The sequence below is a fragment of the Embiotoca jacksoni genome, unplaced genomic scaffold (assembly GCF_022577435.1).
Source record: "Embiotoca jacksoni isolate LCO1_2020_lvr unplaced genomic scaffold, fEmbJac1.0.p SCAF_15, whole genome shotgun sequence".
Classification (NCBI taxonomy): domain Eukaryota; kingdom Metazoa; phylum Chordata; class Actinopteri; family Embiotocidae; genus Embiotoca; species Embiotoca jacksoni.
The window spans coordinates 4,030,738-4,051,152 of NW_027185285.1; the positions used below are offsets into that span (position 1 = coordinate 4,030,738).

The following is a 20,415-nucleotide window of genomic DNA, read 5'->3' on the forward strand; positions in this document are numbered from 1 at the left end:
ATAACTGTCAAACAAACACAATGACATAAAATCTCCAGATTTCTAAATGTCTAATTGTGGCACAGTATAAAGATGCATATCATAGAGACATTTATGAACAAGTTAACTTGTGAATATGAACATATAAATAGAGAAGTTGAGTAGGTCTGTTGGCAGGGAGGTCTGTGCTTACATACACAGATGCAGCTCAGTCCCCTCTGGTTTGATGTAAAGCAAGTTGCCAAACACTCATAATTGCCATGATGACCTTGACTCCCACCATGTTGAGTTACAAGTTAGTTAGAAACACTTTCACGATCTGATCAGTGCAGTTTTTGTCTACCTTTATTTAAATGCATGGAATGGAGTCAAGAGTACAATCAGGACAATCAGAGTTTATTGTGTCTGAGTCTGATTCTTGACGTGAAGATTACAAACGTGTTTCAATTGAACGGTGAATCTGTAATTAGAGCCGGTGAGTTAACACAGAAACAGCGAGAGCAGTGCCGAAGCACAAGCTCAAATCATCGCTATTTTCTCAAAACCTTGTCCCTGCATCTCTGTGCCAGCCAGGTCAGTGAATATCAGCAAGCACACAGGCAGAAATAAATAAGCTAAATTCCATCCGTGTTTGAAACATACACAGTATTATTCCTGCCAGGCTGAGACCACAGATAGTTCCAGCTTTGCTGAAACTGTCAACACTTTTGGGTTGCAGTTATACTGTTGTCTCAAAACCAGGTTTGTAATCTCAGAAGCTAATCTTTGTTTATTTTGTGGTAAGAAGCTTTGCCACAGTTGGATACTTCCAAGATATCAGGAGGTGTGATTGACTCGTCTTGGCTCATAATCAATATTATCCTCTTTTTAAAAGATTTCCATTACACAGTGTTCTTTGTGCAATGGAAAACTTTTGTGATGACGAGTACTGTCCTGGTTGCAGCACAGAATAGGTCCCACCCGGAGGGAAACTGCTGTGGCTGTGCAGGAGCTGAATGATGTCCTCGTGTGACCATGTATCAAGTGAAATAAGCAATTAAATTGTAAATCTTCTCCACTTATATAGCGCTTCATCACCATAGTGGTCTCAAAACACTTTACAGTGGACCTTCCATTCACCCACCCACACACACATTCACAGACCAATGGTTTGTTGCCTGTCATCAGGAGTATCTTGAGGTTTGGTGTGTTGCCTAAGTCTGTCAACACGGGCTACCATCGATGCCACAGCCACCCAAGCTGAGGGCAGATAATTAAACTAGGAGGAAAGAATGTGTTTCCTCTAACTTTGAGTTGCAGAACTTTTTCTTAGCATATGACACCATCCAGGTTATTTAACAGCAGTGAACAGGGACTGCTGAGTTTGGCCTTACGATGTAACACACGGGAAAGCTCGATCAGGCGTGTTATTTAAGGCTTCCTCCAAATAGTCGACGAGAAAAGTCTTTGTTTTCTGGTTCTCACGAGTCTTAATTAATTCATTAGTTTAGTTGTAGGAAGGAAAAAACCCACAAACTACACCTTGTCAAGGACATCATAAATAACTTACAGAAACATTTGCTTTACAAGCCGAGCCTTCCCCTTTAGGAAGGTGGCGTTGTGGGTAACCCAGTGGTGACGAAGGTCCCGCCGCTTCTTGTTGTGGGAACGGAGCGACTCTCATATAAGAAGTAACGTTAGCAGCACTTAACCAAAGCCGCCACCTGCATGCAATAGTTTTGCGTTATAGGATTTCTGAATGGTGTTTATGTCCTCTTTTTCTCTCTGTCACAGACACGCTGAGACACAGATGCTATCAGGCTACAATACAATATACTGTGTTGAAATAAATCAACTAAATGTTCAGTCTCCTTGCTGATTGTACTGACACATTCAGAGTCATTGCTGATTTTGCAGTTAACATTGGTGTATACAGGCGGCTTGTTTTGTGCATGTAAAAGTTATATTTCAAAAGCTCTTAAACGATTATGAACTATGCCAAGATACATAGTAGGCAATGGAAAAGAGACAGCCAACATAATGCTAATTTGCCAGTACATGACTTCACTGTTTGTGTTTTGATTATCTATTCATACAAATAACAATATTCACATTATTCAGTGTGACCTATTGTTTCTTTGCCTTTTACATCCAGTGATTGCCACATGTTAAACCAGACAGTCAGCTGAGCCACAAATACAGCAGAAACAATGGAAGATAGGGATCATGGTATTGTAGCAGACTATCAAAGGCTCCATGTAGGGAGGTTGTTGCCTCACAGCAAGCACAGTTCACAGGTGCAATGCACCTCATAAAAGAGTGGATGAAACAGCATCCAGCCAGTGCCAAACGCTTCCCACACACATGCTCACGTAGAGCGCAGAAAAGCCTTCATGCACTCACAACATAGAGGTGCATCTCCCATGTTATACAACCGATTGTCATTGTTGCCCACCTACATTCATCAGATGTGACCTTTGAATGGGAAATGTTTATCAGGATACGTAAATAAACGGCACACACAAAAGAGGCTGGGGGCATTCGTAGCTGCGGTGCTTCTATTCACACTCTCGCACATTGTAACAGGGTCAGTGACAAACACTTTGAGCAGTGCAGAGGTTAACAACTTTACACAGCTGCTGAAACCTGAGGTACTGCTTTTCATGTGGTTTTCCATATCTAACAGTTCCTGTCATGTTGTCATGTTAAACAGACACAATCGACTCCTTTTTCAGTCACTGTTGAATAATGAAAATACTATGAAAGGATGTTGGAAACATCACCTTAACTGGAAGCCCTTTCTACTGTGTCATCTCTGGAAACTGGGAGAGGAGACATGATGAATAATCAACCATCTCTGCTGTGCTCCTGTTAACTTTTGGTCATTCACTGTATTTATATTGTATAAATAAATGTTTTTTTTTTTTTTTTTTTTTTTATGGATATAGGAGAACATAAATATTGAACTATCATATTCTGGATAGTGAAACTCATGAAAAAGATGTCTCTGAGATTTCTTTGCTACTGAAAATCTGCATAATAAAGTTACAAGTGTGTGCAGTTTTGCTGCCGAAACCTTTGACTTGTATATTCAGTGAGCTACAACGTCCTGTTGGCTTTTTGAACACAACTCCAAAATGCATGCACGTAAGAGCAGCGTAAGCCCAGTTATGGAATATTTTATGAGAGAGATAATAGGTGAGGCTTTACGGACCCTTTTTCATGAAAATCATCACACTCACTGAGGTACGGAAAAGGTAAAATGTAGAGTGTGTGTAAAGTAAGAGATGGAGGGTGAGTGTAAAGTTGACACATTTTCCAAACACCATTCAGCAGAGGAACACCAGCAGTCAGCAGACAAGTTCTGCAGGTCGTATCCTCACAGGCCCGATAACAGGCTGACAGGCTGACCAAATTAGGCTCGGACAATACTCAGGATGGTTTTTATCAAGTAAAGAGTCCAATAGGGTTAACATGGGATACTATTCCTCATTAATAATGTGTGAAGTCATTTATAAATGACTGGATTCTGTTCTTCATGCAATGGCTTTTACGCAACGCAGAGAAGAAAGCAAACATTGACAGTGAGGTACCATTGTTCAGTTTTCTTCAATGTCTTTTTTTCAATAAAATCTACCACAAATACTTGGTTCAGTTTGTTGTGTTTTCGTACATTTCTTAACGCTACAAGTACAACTGCAGTACAGCAATATGACTCAATCAATTCATAACATCAATAGTAAACTCAGTATGTTGTGTTTTAACCATGCAGGCGTAGGCTGTTCTCTGTGTTTGTCATTGTCACATCGACTCCAGAAAAAATGTGCTTCTCTTGTTGGTCTCAGTCCAAAGAGCATCTGGGAGAAAGCTTCCTCTTTTGTTTTAAAATCTTTATGGCTAAAAGACCTTCAAATGCACAGCAACCCTGTACCCTCAAAATTCCTTTTATATAAAACTATGGGGCCACACCAAATATATTTTGAAGAAAAAATTTGATGTGAATTGAAGAAACATTGTTAACTAACATATTTGACAAGTCGCAAGTACTTTGATACCGAACATTGCAGTAATATATTTACTGACTTGTTTTTTTTCCCCCACAGAATCATTCAATCTGGAAGGACAATATCCACTTTAGGCAGTTCAGGCATTCACAGCATGTCTTGTTTAAGGGTTCAGGAAATTTTGTTTTCTGGTTTAAACCAGAAAAATGCCACTGTGACTTGAAACATTTATTAACCAAAACCGACTTCAGACAACAGTGTGGATGCAAACTCTGGTCTCTGGTGTAAAAGCTGAAAACCACAACCCACTCCTGGTTACTTCACAGAAGTTTATAAATGTATGCTGGTGGTCAGCAATTACTTTGTCATAATTATTGTTATAAATATAAATAAGTTAGAGTTGCACAGAGACCTCTCCGTGTGAACCCGGTGTTTTTAAAAAAAAATAATTTTGTAACATTTTGGTGTGATATTAGCTTTTATTTAATATTTGTTAAAATGTCTTTTTTAACAAGAAGCCATCTATCAAGATGAATCTCCTGTTGAGTCAGTGATGTGGATTGTAACTCTGCCTTGATTGAGGCTCTGCTGATGAATAGTTTTTGAAAATAGCTGTTGCCACTTTTGCTGGCTCCATGCTTGCTTTGCTGGGAATTTTCCTTACTTAGGTGACAGTTGACAGATAGTAGGAGCTCAAAATAATAACAGAAATATATTGAATGAGTCTCCAGGAGAGAGCTAATCCATTATGGTGTGATCTATGGTATATTAATGGTTGCCAAACATAGAGGGGAAAAAAAACTGTGAAATAACTGAATTTGATGGATGGATTTGTGCTATCTCACCAAACATCAGGTCAGTGAATCAGAGTGCAATGCCTAGATTTTTGATGATGTCTCGTTTTCATTGCTGCTACCAAGTTGCAGAGTATGAAGCAGCATGATTCTCTATCTCCTTTGAACTCTGCATCACCCTATTATCAGTTAGTGGGCTTCTCTTCTGTCACTGTCACGCTCACTGTAACATCTGCAGCCCTGCGGTATGAGTACACCGTGCTTTTCTCTGGCTAATTTACTCAAAGCATGGGAAGCACAAAGAGTATATGGCACCAAAGTTTGACAAAGGCAGTCCTGCATTTTTGCTTTGACAATCATCATTTTGATCGATGTCTCGCAACAGTATATCAGTGGATGTTACTCGGGTATTTTGTAAATATCCACAGGCCTCATCGTTGGCAAACAAAGTTGTGTAAGATGGATGAGAGCAGGAGAGCTTTGCCTTTACTCTCACTAGTGCGTCTGCATTTGGAAAGCTGAATAAGAGAGCTCGGGGCTTTTTCTGAGCTGGACAGTCATTGTGTTTTCAAAGAGGTTTGTTTTTAATCCCCACTGCTCCCCTCTGCCCCACATACATGCACGCATACTCTCCTTTTGTAATTGTATTTGTTAGATAGTGTAATCCAATGAAAGGTAAGTACTCTCCACCAAACAACAGCAATTGTTAGGGGCCATTGTACTTGAACCGAGAGCGTTTTTTATGTTGTTTGGGACTTTCAGGGAATTTGCGTCATTCACTTTGTTTGTCAGTGTATTCTTTACACAAATATAGAAAAACGACCAAACATTAATCAACAAGTAGTTGTCCATCCTGTGGTTTTAATGGAGAAACAACAATACGTGTTAAAATTTCATCTATTTAGTTTAGTATTCAGCCAAGATCACAAAATCAGTCCAAGACAAAGGCTAAGCATTGAATGAATCTCACATCATTTTCATACACTGAACACGTCCCCAGGCAGAGGTGAAAGATTTTGACCTGGCAACTTGTTTCTGGATGAAAGAACTGAAGGAAACAGACCGAAACAACTCAAGAGTTCCCCCTGGCTCTGCCTGTGCAACTCTCAGCTGTCATTACACCTCTTAAATCAGATGTGCAACCATAGCGATAAAAGTTCCAGGCTATTCCCTGGAACAACAAGCTAATGGAGCTAAAAAACACATTTTCCAATGGACCTTTGTTGGTCTGAAGCCACAATGCACTGAGCAAGCTAAGTGGGAGCCCAGAGCTGGAGCTCTGGCACGCTATTATAACTGCAGAATATACAAGCTTAATTGGCCTCACACCTCAAAGCCCATTAGTTCCAGGCCAGAAAATGGACGATGTGATTCCCATCGTCCTGCATAAAAGGCATCCAAGCAGACATATTGTACGTGGCAAATCTGCATAAATACAGTACGACAGATTTCTGAACTTATGTCTTCAGGCTGTGTCGTGTTCTCTCACGTTTTGGCTCTTCAATCTTTTTGAAAATTACTCGCGAATGTTTATTCCAGGGAAACCCTTATTTTGTCTTTAGCTTTGGGGCATTTAGTGTTGTTCAATCTAAGAATATGCAGATACAATGTTAATCGAAGCAGAAAACTTTCACATCTGTGGAGCCAGACTGCTGAAAATGGTTAAAAAATAGAGGATAAGAGAGTGAAACAGTTAAGGGTAAAGGTCATCGATAGGTCTTTAGTTTTTGTTTCCATCTAAAAAGCAACTTATTTGATTTTTGTTGATGTTAAGTGATGAAGAAGTCATCATTTGTATGTATTTTGATCTCCATCCATACTCCTAAATTTAAAATTCAGTTGAGGGGGGGAACTTCGCAACTACTTTATTTAATGGCTGGTGTGTGTGTGTGTGGCATTGGGACATAGAAATGGGGTCAGGGACCAAGTTAGGAAACCCTTTTTTTCTCTGTCTAGCCATCTAACTTTTGGCACACCCATTCTCTGTTTCTCCCTCTTTCGTCATCACTCCTGCAGGACTCAACTCAGTTTGGTTAATCATTGTTCCTGCGAGGTGCTAAGTTGCAGAAAGTGGTGCAGGTAAATTAGTGTGTGTGTGTGTGTGTGTGTGTGTGTGTTTGTAGGAGGAGAAAGTGAGAAAGTAGGTGAAAGAGAAAAATCCATGAGAAAACCGTCACACATGGTGTAACATTTATGCCATAAGGAAGAGCATGTTCTCCCCCACTTCTATGTCGGCCTCTCTACTGCACCGGGAAACGTGCTACAAAACATCACGCACTCACAGAAAGATGCCTGATCTGTTTCTCTTGTAAGAACTAATCTGACACACTTAAAATACAAATGTTTGGTATGGCAGAGCTTAATGCACAGTCCAGTGTGATTGACGTAATGTGGCTGTTGTTTTGTGCATGTCTTTAGATGCTATTGGCATAAATTCAACCTCGTACTGACCTGTAATGGATGCTTGCATTTTTTTATGAAAGCCAACATGTTTGTTTTAAGGTTCTTATGTTGCTGTAAAATCAGAACAATTGAATATGACAGTAGTGGGAAAACAGGATTATGACTACGACATGATGGTGTTGAGGGCACAAGAGTCAGCGCTGTGATCTCATCTGGACCAGCCCTGACCCGACATCAGGCCAGACAAGAGTAGCTCTGATCCCTGGGGTGCCTGCGGCAATCAGTCAGTCTGTACGACAGCTAAATGCATCCACTGGTCATTACACTGAAAAGGCCCTTTAGAAAGTATGGCTGTTTTTTTTGTGTTTTTTTTTAGATATTATCAAGTCTGACTTCCAGTAGAGCTTTGTAATATGTAGGGGATGCATTTAGATTGTGTCTGGAGCCTCCATACTGCCATTTCAAAAGCCATCCGAAAATCTCTTTGATTTCAATGTAAGCTTTCTCTACGACATGCATTACATACTGTCCATCTGTCATGACACATTGTGCCCGTATCTGGTGAACAAATACCTGCCCCCAGTAAACAAAAGAAATTCGAAATACATCATCATGAACCAGTCCTCCTACCCACCACAAGACTAGAACAGAATGGAATTTGAAACGTTTTAGCCAAAAATGTTTCCATGGTCAAGGTGTTTTTTGCAGAAACGTTTCAGATTTCGTTCCGTTCTCCGGCTTCAGACAAATCTGTCAGGAGTTTGCGGCAGTCGATTCGCAGGTGAGTGACCACTGGCACACACTGACACATGCTCAACCAAACACTGGCTGGCTTTAACTGATGGAACAGTTTTTGGCTTTGTGCTTAAAGTTTTGGACAGTCTGGTTTAGATCATCCATCATGCATCTAAAAATGGCTGTAGACTCCAGAATAAACGGCAGTGCTTTTAAGTTTACTTCTGATCAGTGTTCTGGTGGGCCTTCTGAAAATAATTCCGTAATTAATTAGACATTAGGCTTCAAAAGGAGGTATGTTTGGGGGCCTGTCTGGTTAAATTGACATACCTGAGGTCTATTCTGGGTGCCGGTATAGGTGGACATGCAGTGTCCCCGGGTTCTTAGCCACCCCTTGCTACTCCTCAGCTCTGCCCTCTCTTCCAAAAATGCTTACTTTTGGCTCCAAAAAACAAAGATGGCTACAGCCAAAATGCCACACTCAAGGTTTCAAAACAGCAGTTAACAAACCAATGCGTCATCGGGGGTACACTTGGAGGGGTACACCTTGTTAACTGTGGCTATGGTTCTTAGGATAGAAAAGGGACTTGTCAGGCTCACAGCTGATTCTACTCCATATTATTTGCCTGTATAAAGTAGCGAGAAGTTGAACGGACGTTTGAGTTCCTCCTTATTTTTCCTTATACTTCTTCTGCATGGTTTCTAAATGCAGGGTAATTGTAGTGTGATAGATATGATGCAGCCTTTTCCTGTTTTGGTCTTCTTGTTTAGTACTGCCAAGCTGAGCCAAGTTAATAAGTAGTGTGTTTGCAATGAGCTTTGATGGATTGTGTGTCTCTGTGTCATTCAGGCTGTGTGGCGAGCGTAGATAAGCCCCCGTATGAGGTGAAAATCATTCCCCGTCCTGCAGTATCCTCTCCCAGCACCAACAGCAGGAATAAGGGATGTCCCGGCTGCTCTTCTTTTTGGCAATAGTCATTGTGTCCTGCAGCATCCAGGTGGGTCCCAAGAACACACACAAGCATGCACATATACGTACATTATGTACATACTTTTCCCAGAGCTGAAAACAAAATTCCAAGTAAGTTGTCTGTGAATTTAAGTAAGTAAGAAGGTTGTTTCTGTTGCCCTCTGAAACAAGCCAGTGAGTTGTTGCGTGGAAGCCTAAATACACTGCCTGTACAGTAGCACGAGCCCTCCCATACTGACACACATTATAGTGGGACACAGCGTCAGCTTGATGGATTACAACCCCATCATGAGGATGGGTTGTTTACAGCTACTGTATATATATGAAGTGAAACAAATCAATGCCAATTTGCCAAATGGTTTGTATGAGGTTCACATTCTCAACATTTTTCTTGTCCACCTGCTTAGACTACACCAACAGTCCACAGACAACAGACCTTCCGGATGTAACTGGATGTTTTTGTTTCAATGTGCTTCACCATCTCCCTAGGTGTCTACTGCTGCTACCCTGGACAAGCTCAAGGAGAGTTGGAAATTGTACATGGAAGAGTGCGACCGCAACAACAGCCGAGATCCACCAAGCACCAGTGAGCTAAGCATAATTGAACAGTTTTTTTTTTTTATTGTACTTGGACCAGGCTGTATCAAAAAGATAACAAATGGCGCCAATTTTAAAAAGGTTACCAAGAGTGCCACAATAAATGAAGAGGCCACCTTGTACGACTACAACTAAAACTGATGTAACATTTGCTGTGCTTCATTCATGTTGCATTCAATTTGGTAGAGTTGCAGTTGAGAACTTTTAGAAAGAGCTTGATAACATCAGTGTCACTGATTTATTGCCTTAAGGCAGGTAATTACTCTCTTTTAACAGTTTTGATTTGAAAGTTCCCACACTGCGCACAAAATCACACCACTCCTCTCTTCTACGCCGCAGCGCTCTCATACCCTTCCTGTCACCCTATTGGTGTGCGAGCAAATTAGAAGGTGTAGAGGACATGGGATACAGCATACATCTGAACATCCAGCAGTTCGTACACTAACAGTCAGCATTGTCTACACCCTCCGCTGAGAAACATGATGAAAGGTTTGGTATGAGTGGAAGGTCATTGATGAAGACCTCTGAAGTCAAGATGAAAGACCACGATGATGACCACTTCCATAATGGCTGCCAGCAGCCGTATGTTCAAAGACCTGTTAGTGTATTCAGTGACGTAGATCAGCAGAGACCGTGGAAGCGCTGTTATTGTACAGAATGCCCATATTTCATGGTTGTTGTTGTTTTTTTTTTGTTATGCCAGGCCTCGTGTGCAACAGGACTTTTGACAACTATGCCTGTTGGCCTGATGGACTTCCCAACACCACTGTCAGTGTGTCGTGCCCATGGTATTTACCATGGCACCATAAAGGTAAAAGACGTGTGCTGCAGCGTGACATAATTGTGATTGCGCCCAGTGCAAATATTTGTCTTGAGCCCCTCCCCTTGTCGAAAGCGCCCCTAACACAAGCGCATGATCGTGCACACGCAAACATTTTGCCGAGCTTCCAACTTCTCATTAATTTGCTAAAAAGTTGAGAAAAAATTGTCATCACAATTTCAACGCAAACTATCACAAATTACAGGGAGTAAGGTCATTGGAAAAACAAATCAGCATTTCCCAGCAGGTCTTCTTTCTTTGTAACTTTTGAGAATTAAGCAACCAAATTATATAGACCCAAGTAATGGTTATAAATAATAGCCTATTTATAACATGCACTTTGGGATCATTTTCAATAAAGACAAGCAAAGATACATAAAGTAGGCTGTGACTCTGAAAGCTAAGAAGTGCCATGTACAAGGCAGGGAGGTGATATATATAGCTATCACAATCTGAAAACAGAATTGTAATGGATATTTGCAGACATGAAACAGTTTGTGTGAGAGAGGGCCCACTCCCAAATTCTTACAATTCCTGACAGCTTCTGGACCCCGTCAATATAATCGTTTAACTGTTAGAAGTATCAGTTTGATACACAATGTACTGCAATCATGTTGATGCAGGGTAACTGAAAATCTGCAATCCTCCAGTAAATCACAGAAGCTGTGTGTGTGTGTGTGTGTGTGTGTGTGTGTGTGTGTGTGTGTGTGTGTGTGTGTGTGTGTGTGTGTGTGTGTGTGTGTGTAGTTCAGCACGGCATGGTGTATCAGGAATGTGACGCAAATGGCCAGTGGGTCACTATTAAGAATACCAGCGAGTGTGATTCTACTGATCCAAGTCAGGTAAGAAATGTCTTTTACATGTGGCTATAGCTATAGTCAAGAGAAACAAACAAGGGCACACAAATATTTTGTCTGGATGAACTCATTTAGACATCACATACTAGACTACTAGTGTTTCTGTAGCAAAGCAGAATTTGGACCACTGTCAGATTTTATCACCCATCTCAAATAAAAGAAAAAATGATCTAAAATGTATGTGTTCATATGTGCTTTCATTTGCAGGAGTACTATGGTCATATTTGGATCATGTACACAGTCGGCTATTCCTTATCTCTGGTGGCTTTGATATTGGCCCTTGGCATCCTCATATTCTTCAGGTAATGACTTTTTCAGCTGAAACAAATTATAAGAATTGAAGCAAAACAAATCCAGCTGACTGGTGCAGAAAATAGAAATAATGATATTCAAATGGAAAGCTCTTTTGCAGTTTATATAGATTGAGGTAAAGGATCACCTTGCAGACCACTGTTGCCTCTCATTTATCACTTTAGGAAACTACACTGCATGAGGAACAACATCCACATGAATCTGTTTGCCTCCTTCATCCTGCGAGCACTGTCTATCCTTATCAAAGACGCTCTGTTGGTGGCCAACCACACATCACACGACCTCAGCAGAGACCAGGAGCAGGGATTCCCCCGAGCATCAATGCCTCCAGTGGAGCTGCTGGTCAACAATGAGGTCAGTGCTGATCTGCAGTTAAACAACAAACTATAAAGGGCAGTGTTTGGCAGTGATCTGGAATTATTATATTCGAGGAAGTCTGAGCTTAAATTAGAGTAGATAAGAGGTAATGTTCCTGTATTTGTTTGTGTGGTTGAAATTCAGGAAACTAACAGTCCCAAATGAGGGTTCTGGTGTTTACAGTGGGTTGTAAAGGTGCCGTTTACTAAATGCAGAGTACAGCATTGTTTCTCTTAAAAGGAATTTAATTAGACTGCACCATCTTAAATTCCTAATGTTATAAATGTTGAAAGTTTTTAATGATGAATGGAACTGCTCCAACTCAGTGCTACTTTATATGTTGAGATATTACGGGGAGGATGCTGCAAGACAAGACAAGGCTAGTTTCAAATTGAAATTTGCTTGGGTCTTGCAATTATAAAAAATGTAAACAACAAATTCAACTGCCCTTCCTGAAATTTTCCTAGAGTCCAGGGTTTTCACTTGGTTTCTGGAGGGTTTAGGTGCTGTGGTGGGAAAATATTTGACAAAACATTATGCATTTTCTATAATTTTGGACTGTTATCATTACAATATTTATCTAAAAATGCACTGTGTGCCCAAATTAAAATAATCACCAAACAGAAAGGACTGCAAGGCTGCACAATCCTATATATTTGTGTCGTCTTTTTTTTAACAGAAACATGTCTGAACTTTTCAGGTCTTCAACTGCACCAACGTCTGCATCAAAGTACTCGTTATAATGCTAATTAGCTGACGCAGCCATGGTGTTTGTGTACCGCACACACATTAATGTGTAGAGTGTGTTGAGTGTCACAGCTGGCTGAGGCTACAGTTAAGGTTGTCGCCGTTGTACAATGATCGCTGCAGGCTCAAAGGCTGAGTCCTGGCAGCAGAAGGAGCTCCCATCTGCTGCAGCCCTGATCTCACCATCAGCTGCACAATGTTTAACATCACACTCTGCTTGAGAGTCTGTGAAGTAAGCCTCACCGCTGTCTTGCAGATGACAGTCGGCTGTCGCGTCGCCGCGGTGATGATGCAGTACAGCATCATGGCCAACAGCTACTGGCTGCTGGTAGAGGGCATCTACCTCCACAACCTGCTGGTCATCACCGTGTTCACAGAGAGGAACTACTTCAAAATCTACCTGTGCATTGGTTGGGGTGAGCTGGCCTGTTGTGTATCTGTGTGTGTTTTTGTGTGTCCACAAGTAATAAGTAAGGGGATGCAAACTAATGAGATGCAACAGTATATGATGCCTTTTTGCATGAAAAACTGACTTAAGTTAAGAGCAGATAAATGTGAGAGGTTATTACACTGGTGTGCAAAAAGTCTGTTTTGCATTTAGACAAGTCTTATCTTTTCCACAGGTACCCCATTAATATTCCTTGTGCCCTGGGTGGTAGCTAAATACCTGTATGAAAATCAAGAGTAAGTTTCCACACACTGCTTCCCCTTTTTGTGTCTCTTGTTTAAGAGAAGAAGAAGATAATATATTCGTGGTGATTCGACACTCAAAAAAGTTGACAGATGGTGTTTCTCCGAAACATGTCAATATTGATACTCACTAGCTTGTGGTTAATTCAACACATAATTACTCCATGACAGTTTTGCTGCAATTTAACTTTTCACCCAGACATGTTTTATCTTCTGCATGATGCCAAATAGGGTCAGCAGGAGTGTGTTTTCAATATTTCATGTTAACGTTTAGATATTTTTGGTTTGTAATCTCGGTCTAATGTGCACTCCTCAGCAGTGAATGGAGTGAAAGGGATTACGAGACCACACTCTGAAAATGCTGAGATATTGTGTTGTTATGTAAAGCTTTAAAAACCCTCTGTGGTGGTGCGCTTCATGCACCCCGATCAGGTGACAAGGTGAAGAAAGCTTTCTACTTTGGCAGAATATGCAAAATGGCGCAACCAAAATACGCGTAAAGAGCGAGCCGTGTCCAGAAGCATGTGAGGTGTAAAGTTCAAGAAATATTTGTGGTTGTTTCTCATTTCATGCTTTTCTTTTTCAGGTGCTGGGAGCGAAATATAAACATGAATTACTGGTGGATAATCCGTTCGCCGATGCTGCTGGCTGTTGTGGTAATTTCCTCTTCCTCTCTCTAATAATGTTTTTCAGTCTCCTGCTATTTCTGACCTTTATGCCCCTTTCTTCATATCTCGTTATACTCTTTCATTACATTTTGTTCTTATTTTTGCATTGACAATTCTGAGACCAAAATCTGTACTCACCCTAAACTCACTCGTCTGTGACTAATAATTGTGCAGTTCCATTGTACTGTAGCATTTTCCCCCAAATCATACACTATGCAATATTAAACACACCTCATTTATTCATGGTGTGCAAAAAGCTGGCTGTGCGTCAGACCTAACATCCGAGAAGCATGTTAAAAGTCAAAAGTTTTGGAATCAAAGAAATAAAATGATCTTGCACCGTGACCAATTCCTTCAGTTTAGCTACCATCCATCCACCCTGTGACCAGGCCTTTTATTTAAGGTGCGCTCTGCAAAGGTCGCTTGTGAGCGTTTATCTTGGTCTGATTTAACACAGGTCTTACATAACACCAGACAGACATCCTGGCACTTTCCATGCATTGATCGTCCCGCTAAGTGGCCTGTATTCCGCAGGAATTCCTGTGTTTGAGTTGAAGTAGGAACGGCAGGGCTGTTCCCCATTACACTGTTTCCATCTCTGTCCCTTCCACCGTTTTAAAGCTGCACATCAGAGTAGAAAACTACAATCAGTAGCAAACGTTTTTATGTGCATATGCACGTGCGTGTGTGTCCCTGCAAGAACATGCAATCACTGCAACTTCATTCAAATCTATATAACACATATAGATAATAAACACACTGCAGTGAATGTATATATCGCATATGGGGTAATGGAATTCACAGTGGTTTCCCAGTATCTGGGCTTCAATCAGCCTACAATGCATACATTGTCATTTCAATGTATTCCGAATGACACATTATTTATCATGGCCATGTTTTTTTCACTTATGAATACAAGGTGTATTTTAAATGGGCAAAGTTATACAGTTTTATTTCATTGTGAAATTTTAAACTGGTACATACTGGGCTTGTGTTGAGTACAAATTAGGTCCAGCTCATTTTTGGTCCTCCAAAAACCTGCAAATGATCCTAACACCATAACAACTTCGTTATAAGAAATTAAAAGGTCACATCGAAAGTGATTTTCATCAGGAGAACATGTTGTTTCTTGAAATGCCAGCTGCTGAGAAAGGCTTGCCTAATAATCGTCTAATAATGTTAAAAGTTTTTTTGTTGTTGTTGTTGTGGTATTGATGCATGCCGATAGTTGATATCAATGTTCATCAATGTTTCTGCTATTTTTCCGTTCCAAAGCTTTCAGTAGATACACTATTGTTTCTGTTTCTGGAAGTTTTCCAAATGTCATTTCTCAACGCTCTGAGCAGCACAAACACGATTTCATCTTCCTCCACTGTATTGGGGAGTCAGCAGAAGTAGACCTGTGCATAAATCCAAAACATTCAGCATGACTAACAATCTCTACAAGTAAATATGTTCATGTCTTTCACAGATCAATTTCCTAATTTTTATTCATATCATCAAAATTCTTGTGTCTAAACTTCGAGCGCATCAAATGAGATACACAGACTACAAGTTCAGGTAAGGTCAGGTCATATTACTATAAATTTGTTCTGTATTTTTGGTTTATCTCTACTTAGTCTGTGCTCTCTGTCTGTCTTCCCCTCTATCTCAGGTTGGCCAAGTCAACTCTAACCCTGATCCCCCTGCTGGGTATCCATCAGGTGGTCTTTATCTTTGTGACAGATGAGTCCACCAAGGCCACCATCGGTTTGCGTCTGACCAAGCTCTTCATTGACCTCTTCTTCTCCTCATTTCAGGTTGGACTATGGGCTTTCATTATTTGACCAAATTTTCTATTTCAATATCTATTTTTAATTACTTAGCATCAATCAGTTTAGGGAGAGTGTGCCGAGTCGTGGTTCGCAAGGCTGTGGTTCCACTAAAGGCTGGATTGCACTTAGGTCAACAATGATGCATTTCAGTTCCAGCCACAAGAGCTGATATCGGCAATTCTAGATACTGCATGTAATTCCACCAGACGCAACCAGAAGCAGCTCGATGCTCCACTTAAAAAAAACAAAAAAAAACGGTATCAACTTTCTAAGTTACAGCACAACAAAGTAGGACATAACAATGAACACGAAACCAACAAAAAAATATATATATATATTTAACAACTTCTACCCACCCTGGAAACACAAAAATCTAAGAAAAATGATAACCGGACTGACAAAACACTTCGATACTGAAACACTCCTGGTGAGGTGTGAAGCCGTGCCGAGGACAGAACAAAAGCGCAACGTTAGACGTAAAAATCAGGGAAGTTTTAGAGTTGAGACAAAGATTGGGATTTGCATGGTTTAATGATTCCTCCTTGGTTTTCTGTATAAGACAAAAAGTGAAAATAAAATCATGCCAAGGGTTTGGAGGGTGTGATATGAGAACTTCGAAACATACTGGAGGTGTTAAACAGGAAGTTTAAGGTTTGGTTTTTTCTCTCAGATTTATGTAAGCTAAATATGTTTAAATGTCAGAAGGACTGTAGCTCTGAATTTCAATAAGTTCATAATCAAATTCAAATTCATGCAGTACCAAATCAACCGCAAACTGCAAAAGTTGTTCTTTCATCTTGTCTGAGTGCCGCTCTCTGCTATTTGACTTTCCCTTCCCTCAGACAGTTGAGAAGTGTTATATTTACTTATGTATCGGAAGGGATTACATTAAGATAATATGCCATCCCCACTGCTAAATGACTGTCTCACACTGTGATATAATGACGGTGACCTTTCCGCTTTGGGGACACAGATGACAGATGAGCAACAGAGAGCGCAAGAGAGGGGAGGATGCAAAGAGAATACTAAAGTCAAAAAGTGACAAGTGCAGCTGTGGCACTTTCATCTTAAGATAGATGTTACACAGATGCACATCTGGTTTATTTTTAAAGCAACAAACTTGCAACTGCCCACTGTAGTGGAGTGCATACACTGATGTGTGCACACGAATACAAGCAGTCATTGTCTTTGAAGCTTTAAACACTGCCATTTCAAGAGGAGTGAGTGTTATAGGTGTTATGTAGGAGCTGACTTAGTATCGATTGTCTCCACAGGGTCTCTTGGTGGCCATCTTGTACTGCTTTGTCAACAAAGAAGTAAGTCTCCTAATTTGCACAACAAGACACTTCTGTCAACCACTGTTATCTCTCAATTTCACATCAATAATATCTACTTTCATCTCTTAGGTCCAGTCCGAGATCATGAAGAAGTGGAAGCGCTGGAAGCTCGGGAGGAACATCGAGGAGGAGTACCGCCACACCTACAGCAATACCCCCAACACAAAAACGGGCAGCCTGGTGATCCACGTGTCCCGGCTGCCGGACATCGCCAAAACCTCTGCCCCTGCGTGCAGCCCTGAAGAGAGGCACATGCTCGTGGCCGGCTGCCATAACGGTATGGTCCACAGTAAGGGGGCAAGCAAGTGCGCCTCCCCGCTGCATGAGGGAACCATCAGCAGCTGCACCCTGGTGGAGGATATCGGCATTACGGACAAGGTGCAGCGTTACGAGGAGCAGAGAGAGAACATGGAGAGTCACCTTTGAGAGGCTCTGCGAACGAGAAGCTGATGAAGAAAAGCTATACGGTTTCAAGGTCTCATCTGGCTCTGACAGAATGTCCCGGTTGGCTGTGAAGAGCTGGGCTGATAGAGTCACTTGTCAGAGCAGTCCTCAGAGATCAGTCTCACTGGGAGACGGAGCAGCACCCAGCCCTCTCCACAGCCTGACAAAGGGAAACAATTCGGCACACATCCACACCGAGGTGTCTAATGCTCTGTGGGTCTCGTGAATGGATTTCGCTAGTCAGACAGTACAAGAAGCTGCTGCATGAAGAAAAACTTAGAAGCAGCATCCGAAGACTGATAAGATATGTAAAATAATAATTTTTAAAAACACGCCAAAACCTCAAATAACAGAAACAAACAACAACAAAAGACACAGGGTCTTTGCTCGAGCCTAGTTTGTGCTGTCTGTCAAATGTGTTTTGTGGTACTAAAGATTAAATACAAATTGGACGTTGAACTGCGTACACAAAAACCAAGACCAAATAAATGACACAAAACATGACGGTGGGGACAGAGGGGAGGCTTTTTTTTTTTTCTTTCTTTCTTTTTTTATAATATGCTTTGCTCTGATATCTGTAAACAGTTTTCTCGTCTCTACCAACGCAAAAGAAGAAAGATTCTGTCGACTGAACCTCATACAGAAGGGTGACGACAGTGGCCTCATCCAGGGCCCATGGGAAATTGGCAGCTGCTCACCTTAGGTCCTTCCTGACCTACATATAGACTTTAAAAAAGGTCAAGAGATGATGGTAAGGGATGAATTATAAATATACTAAAATGATCATCGCTTGACTTTTTAAGTTTGTTTTACATAGATTTTATTTTTATTTTTTTTATACAGGTCAAATCCTGATTAGTGCCGAGTGCTTCAGTTGAAACTGCAGATTAAATGTTCCAGGGGTTTTTGAGGGTAATAGTTGAATTTCTGATTTCTTTTCACGTTGCCATCAAGATGTGGTTGGACTCACACGCCTCGGCATACTAGATGAACTTCCATACCGTGGCCCGATGGTGGAAACCGTGCACTCATCCTAATGCACTTGAGGATAAAAAAATACACAACATATAGACGTGACCTATAAAGCTACACATGCATAAAGTACGAATCCAGCGTCACCATGTCACCTCTGATACAAGGGTGTTTTTAGCGATGTTACATACAGACTGTCATGCATGTTCACACACAGTGTTCTTTCAGATTTAAGTTGTGTGAATCATTTGTGGAGGATGCATGCCGTACAGTGACATCACATCAGTATCTCTAATGAGGAAACCTTGAGAAAAAAAAAAGGTCAGACTGCATGCGCCTAGTTACTTACAGTGTTTGATATGCAGCCTGCAGTGGCTGTGGACACTTTGAACAAAACTCTGCACCTAACAGTAGAACAAAACCTCTCTAAGCTGAACAGGCGATGGTACATTTACTTCTAATACATGTATTTTCAAAGAAGGGAAGACTCCTGCAGAGAGTTTATTAATCTTTGAGTTGCAAAATCTAACTGAACTTGACTTTGTATGTATGACTATTTGCACAATGTTAATTTATAATTGGTAAATACTGTGTATGTATATACATATATATATATATGTGTATGTATATACATATATATATATATATATATATATGTGTGTGTGTGTGTGTGTGTGTTTATACAGATGATTTTATTTGATTGCATTCAATATATATTTCATGCATTTCTGTGAGTGGGATGTATGTGTACGTACTAGTGTATTTTCAGGGTCTGAATATGTGTATTTTCAGTATTCCAGGTTTGTGGGTATGTTACAGCAGGATAAATTATTGGCTGCAAACAGAAGAGCAGTGGGTTGATATAAACCAGAGCAACTGGCTTCAAACAGAGCGCAGAGGTCAGAGGTCATTGTGGGTCAGTCCCCACCCTGCATATAGCACCACAGGACATTCCCAGACATCATACCAACATAGAAAAAGAAAAGACACAACTTTGTGCTTCATTATAGAAGATATGATTCCTCAGTCATTTTGTGGCTTAAGGCAAATTAGAGCACAACATGTTTTTCATTCAGATCTTTTTTAATCAACATCTGCTGAGGATTGTAACAGAGCGGGTAGATCTCTGATAACTGAGCTGAGAGTTTGGCGAACTGGTGCTGCTGCTGCTCAGAAGTCACTTTGCAGTCAGTGTTTTTTTCTTGTTTTGCAGAGTAGTAGCAGAAATGTCTGGAATCTCACAGTGATAAAAGAATGTTGTACACATCGAGTAAAGTAGGATTAAGTAGGTTAGAGCAATAGTGCTAATTTTGTTTCAAACTTATACCTGTATTTTAAGCTGTGAGCATAACTATGTATGTATTTCAAGCCAGCCAGCAGCTTGGGTCACTCCCCGTCCTGGACCAAAGTGGTTCTGCCTGAATGTATTCTTCGAAAAGCCCAAATTCCTTTTTACTTTCTCTTAAAGGGTGGTTATGTACAGTAAATGTGGTGTAAAGAACCAATCAGTAAGAACTGACTGTGTTCAGGTGTATACAGTTCATCATATATTGTGTCTGCTTTGTGCAAATGGTGAAAGAATAAATTAAATTAAAATGTATGTGAAAGATGATATTAACTCGCAGTGGCTTTTTTTTTATCAGTAGTGTTGAAATACAAAAGAGGAAGCATGTGCAGATTGACTTTCATTGCTGGCTTGTTTGGCTGAATGCCAGGTCGGCTTATAAGCGAGGTGAGTATTGATTTCACCAGGGTCAGCTGCCATTAGATGAACATTGTTCATTATTGAGGCGAAGGCACTGGATGGGCCAACTTTTACTTCCCGACCATAACTTTTCTGTTTCAGCATAACAGTATCTCTTCTTTTGAGTATACTTCTTGACAGACAGTCCAATAGGTCAGTGAACCACCTTTCCCAATACTTTTTATAAGCATC

The 20,415-nt window shown here is 40.7% G+C and overlaps 1 protein-coding gene across 3 annotated transcripts in view; it reads left to right on the top strand.

Moving 5' to 3' along the window:
* Positions 1–20,085, top strand: part of gcgra (glucagon receptor a) — a 39,047-nt gene extending 18,962 nt beyond the window's left edge. Inside the window, exons 2-15 of one of the 3 annotated variants that reach the window (XR_011178239.1) lie at positions 8,745–8,892; positions 9,354–9,450; positions 10,165–10,272; positions 11,029–11,123; positions 11,346–11,440; positions 11,615–11,804; positions 12,811–12,970; positions 13,178–13,238; positions 13,831–13,900; positions 15,384–15,472; positions 15,567–15,711; positions 17,001–17,042; positions 17,133–18,258; positions 18,351–20,085. Coding sequence is in view for 2 of the 3 variants with exons in the window: in XM_069148959.1 (XP_069005060.1) it covers positions 8,839–8,892; positions 9,354–9,450; positions 10,165–10,272; positions 11,029–11,123; positions 11,346–11,440; positions 11,615–11,804; positions 12,811–12,970; positions 13,178–13,238; positions 13,831–13,900; positions 15,384–15,472; positions 15,567–15,711; positions 17,001–17,042; positions 17,133–17,489 (1,563 nt within the window). In the remaining variant the exon portion in view is untranslated. Of the gene's footprint in view, positions 1–8,744; positions 8,893–9,353; positions 9,451–10,164; positions 10,273–11,028; positions 11,124–11,345; positions 11,441–11,614; positions 11,805–12,810; positions 12,971–13,177; positions 13,239–13,830; positions 13,901–15,383; positions 15,473–15,566; positions 15,712–17,000; positions 17,043–17,132 lie in introns of all 3 variants that reach the window. The other 2 variants (XM_069148959.1, XM_069148960.1) reach the window with 2 other exon arrangements.
* The last annotated feature ends 330 nt before the right edge of the window (positions 20,086–20,415 follow it).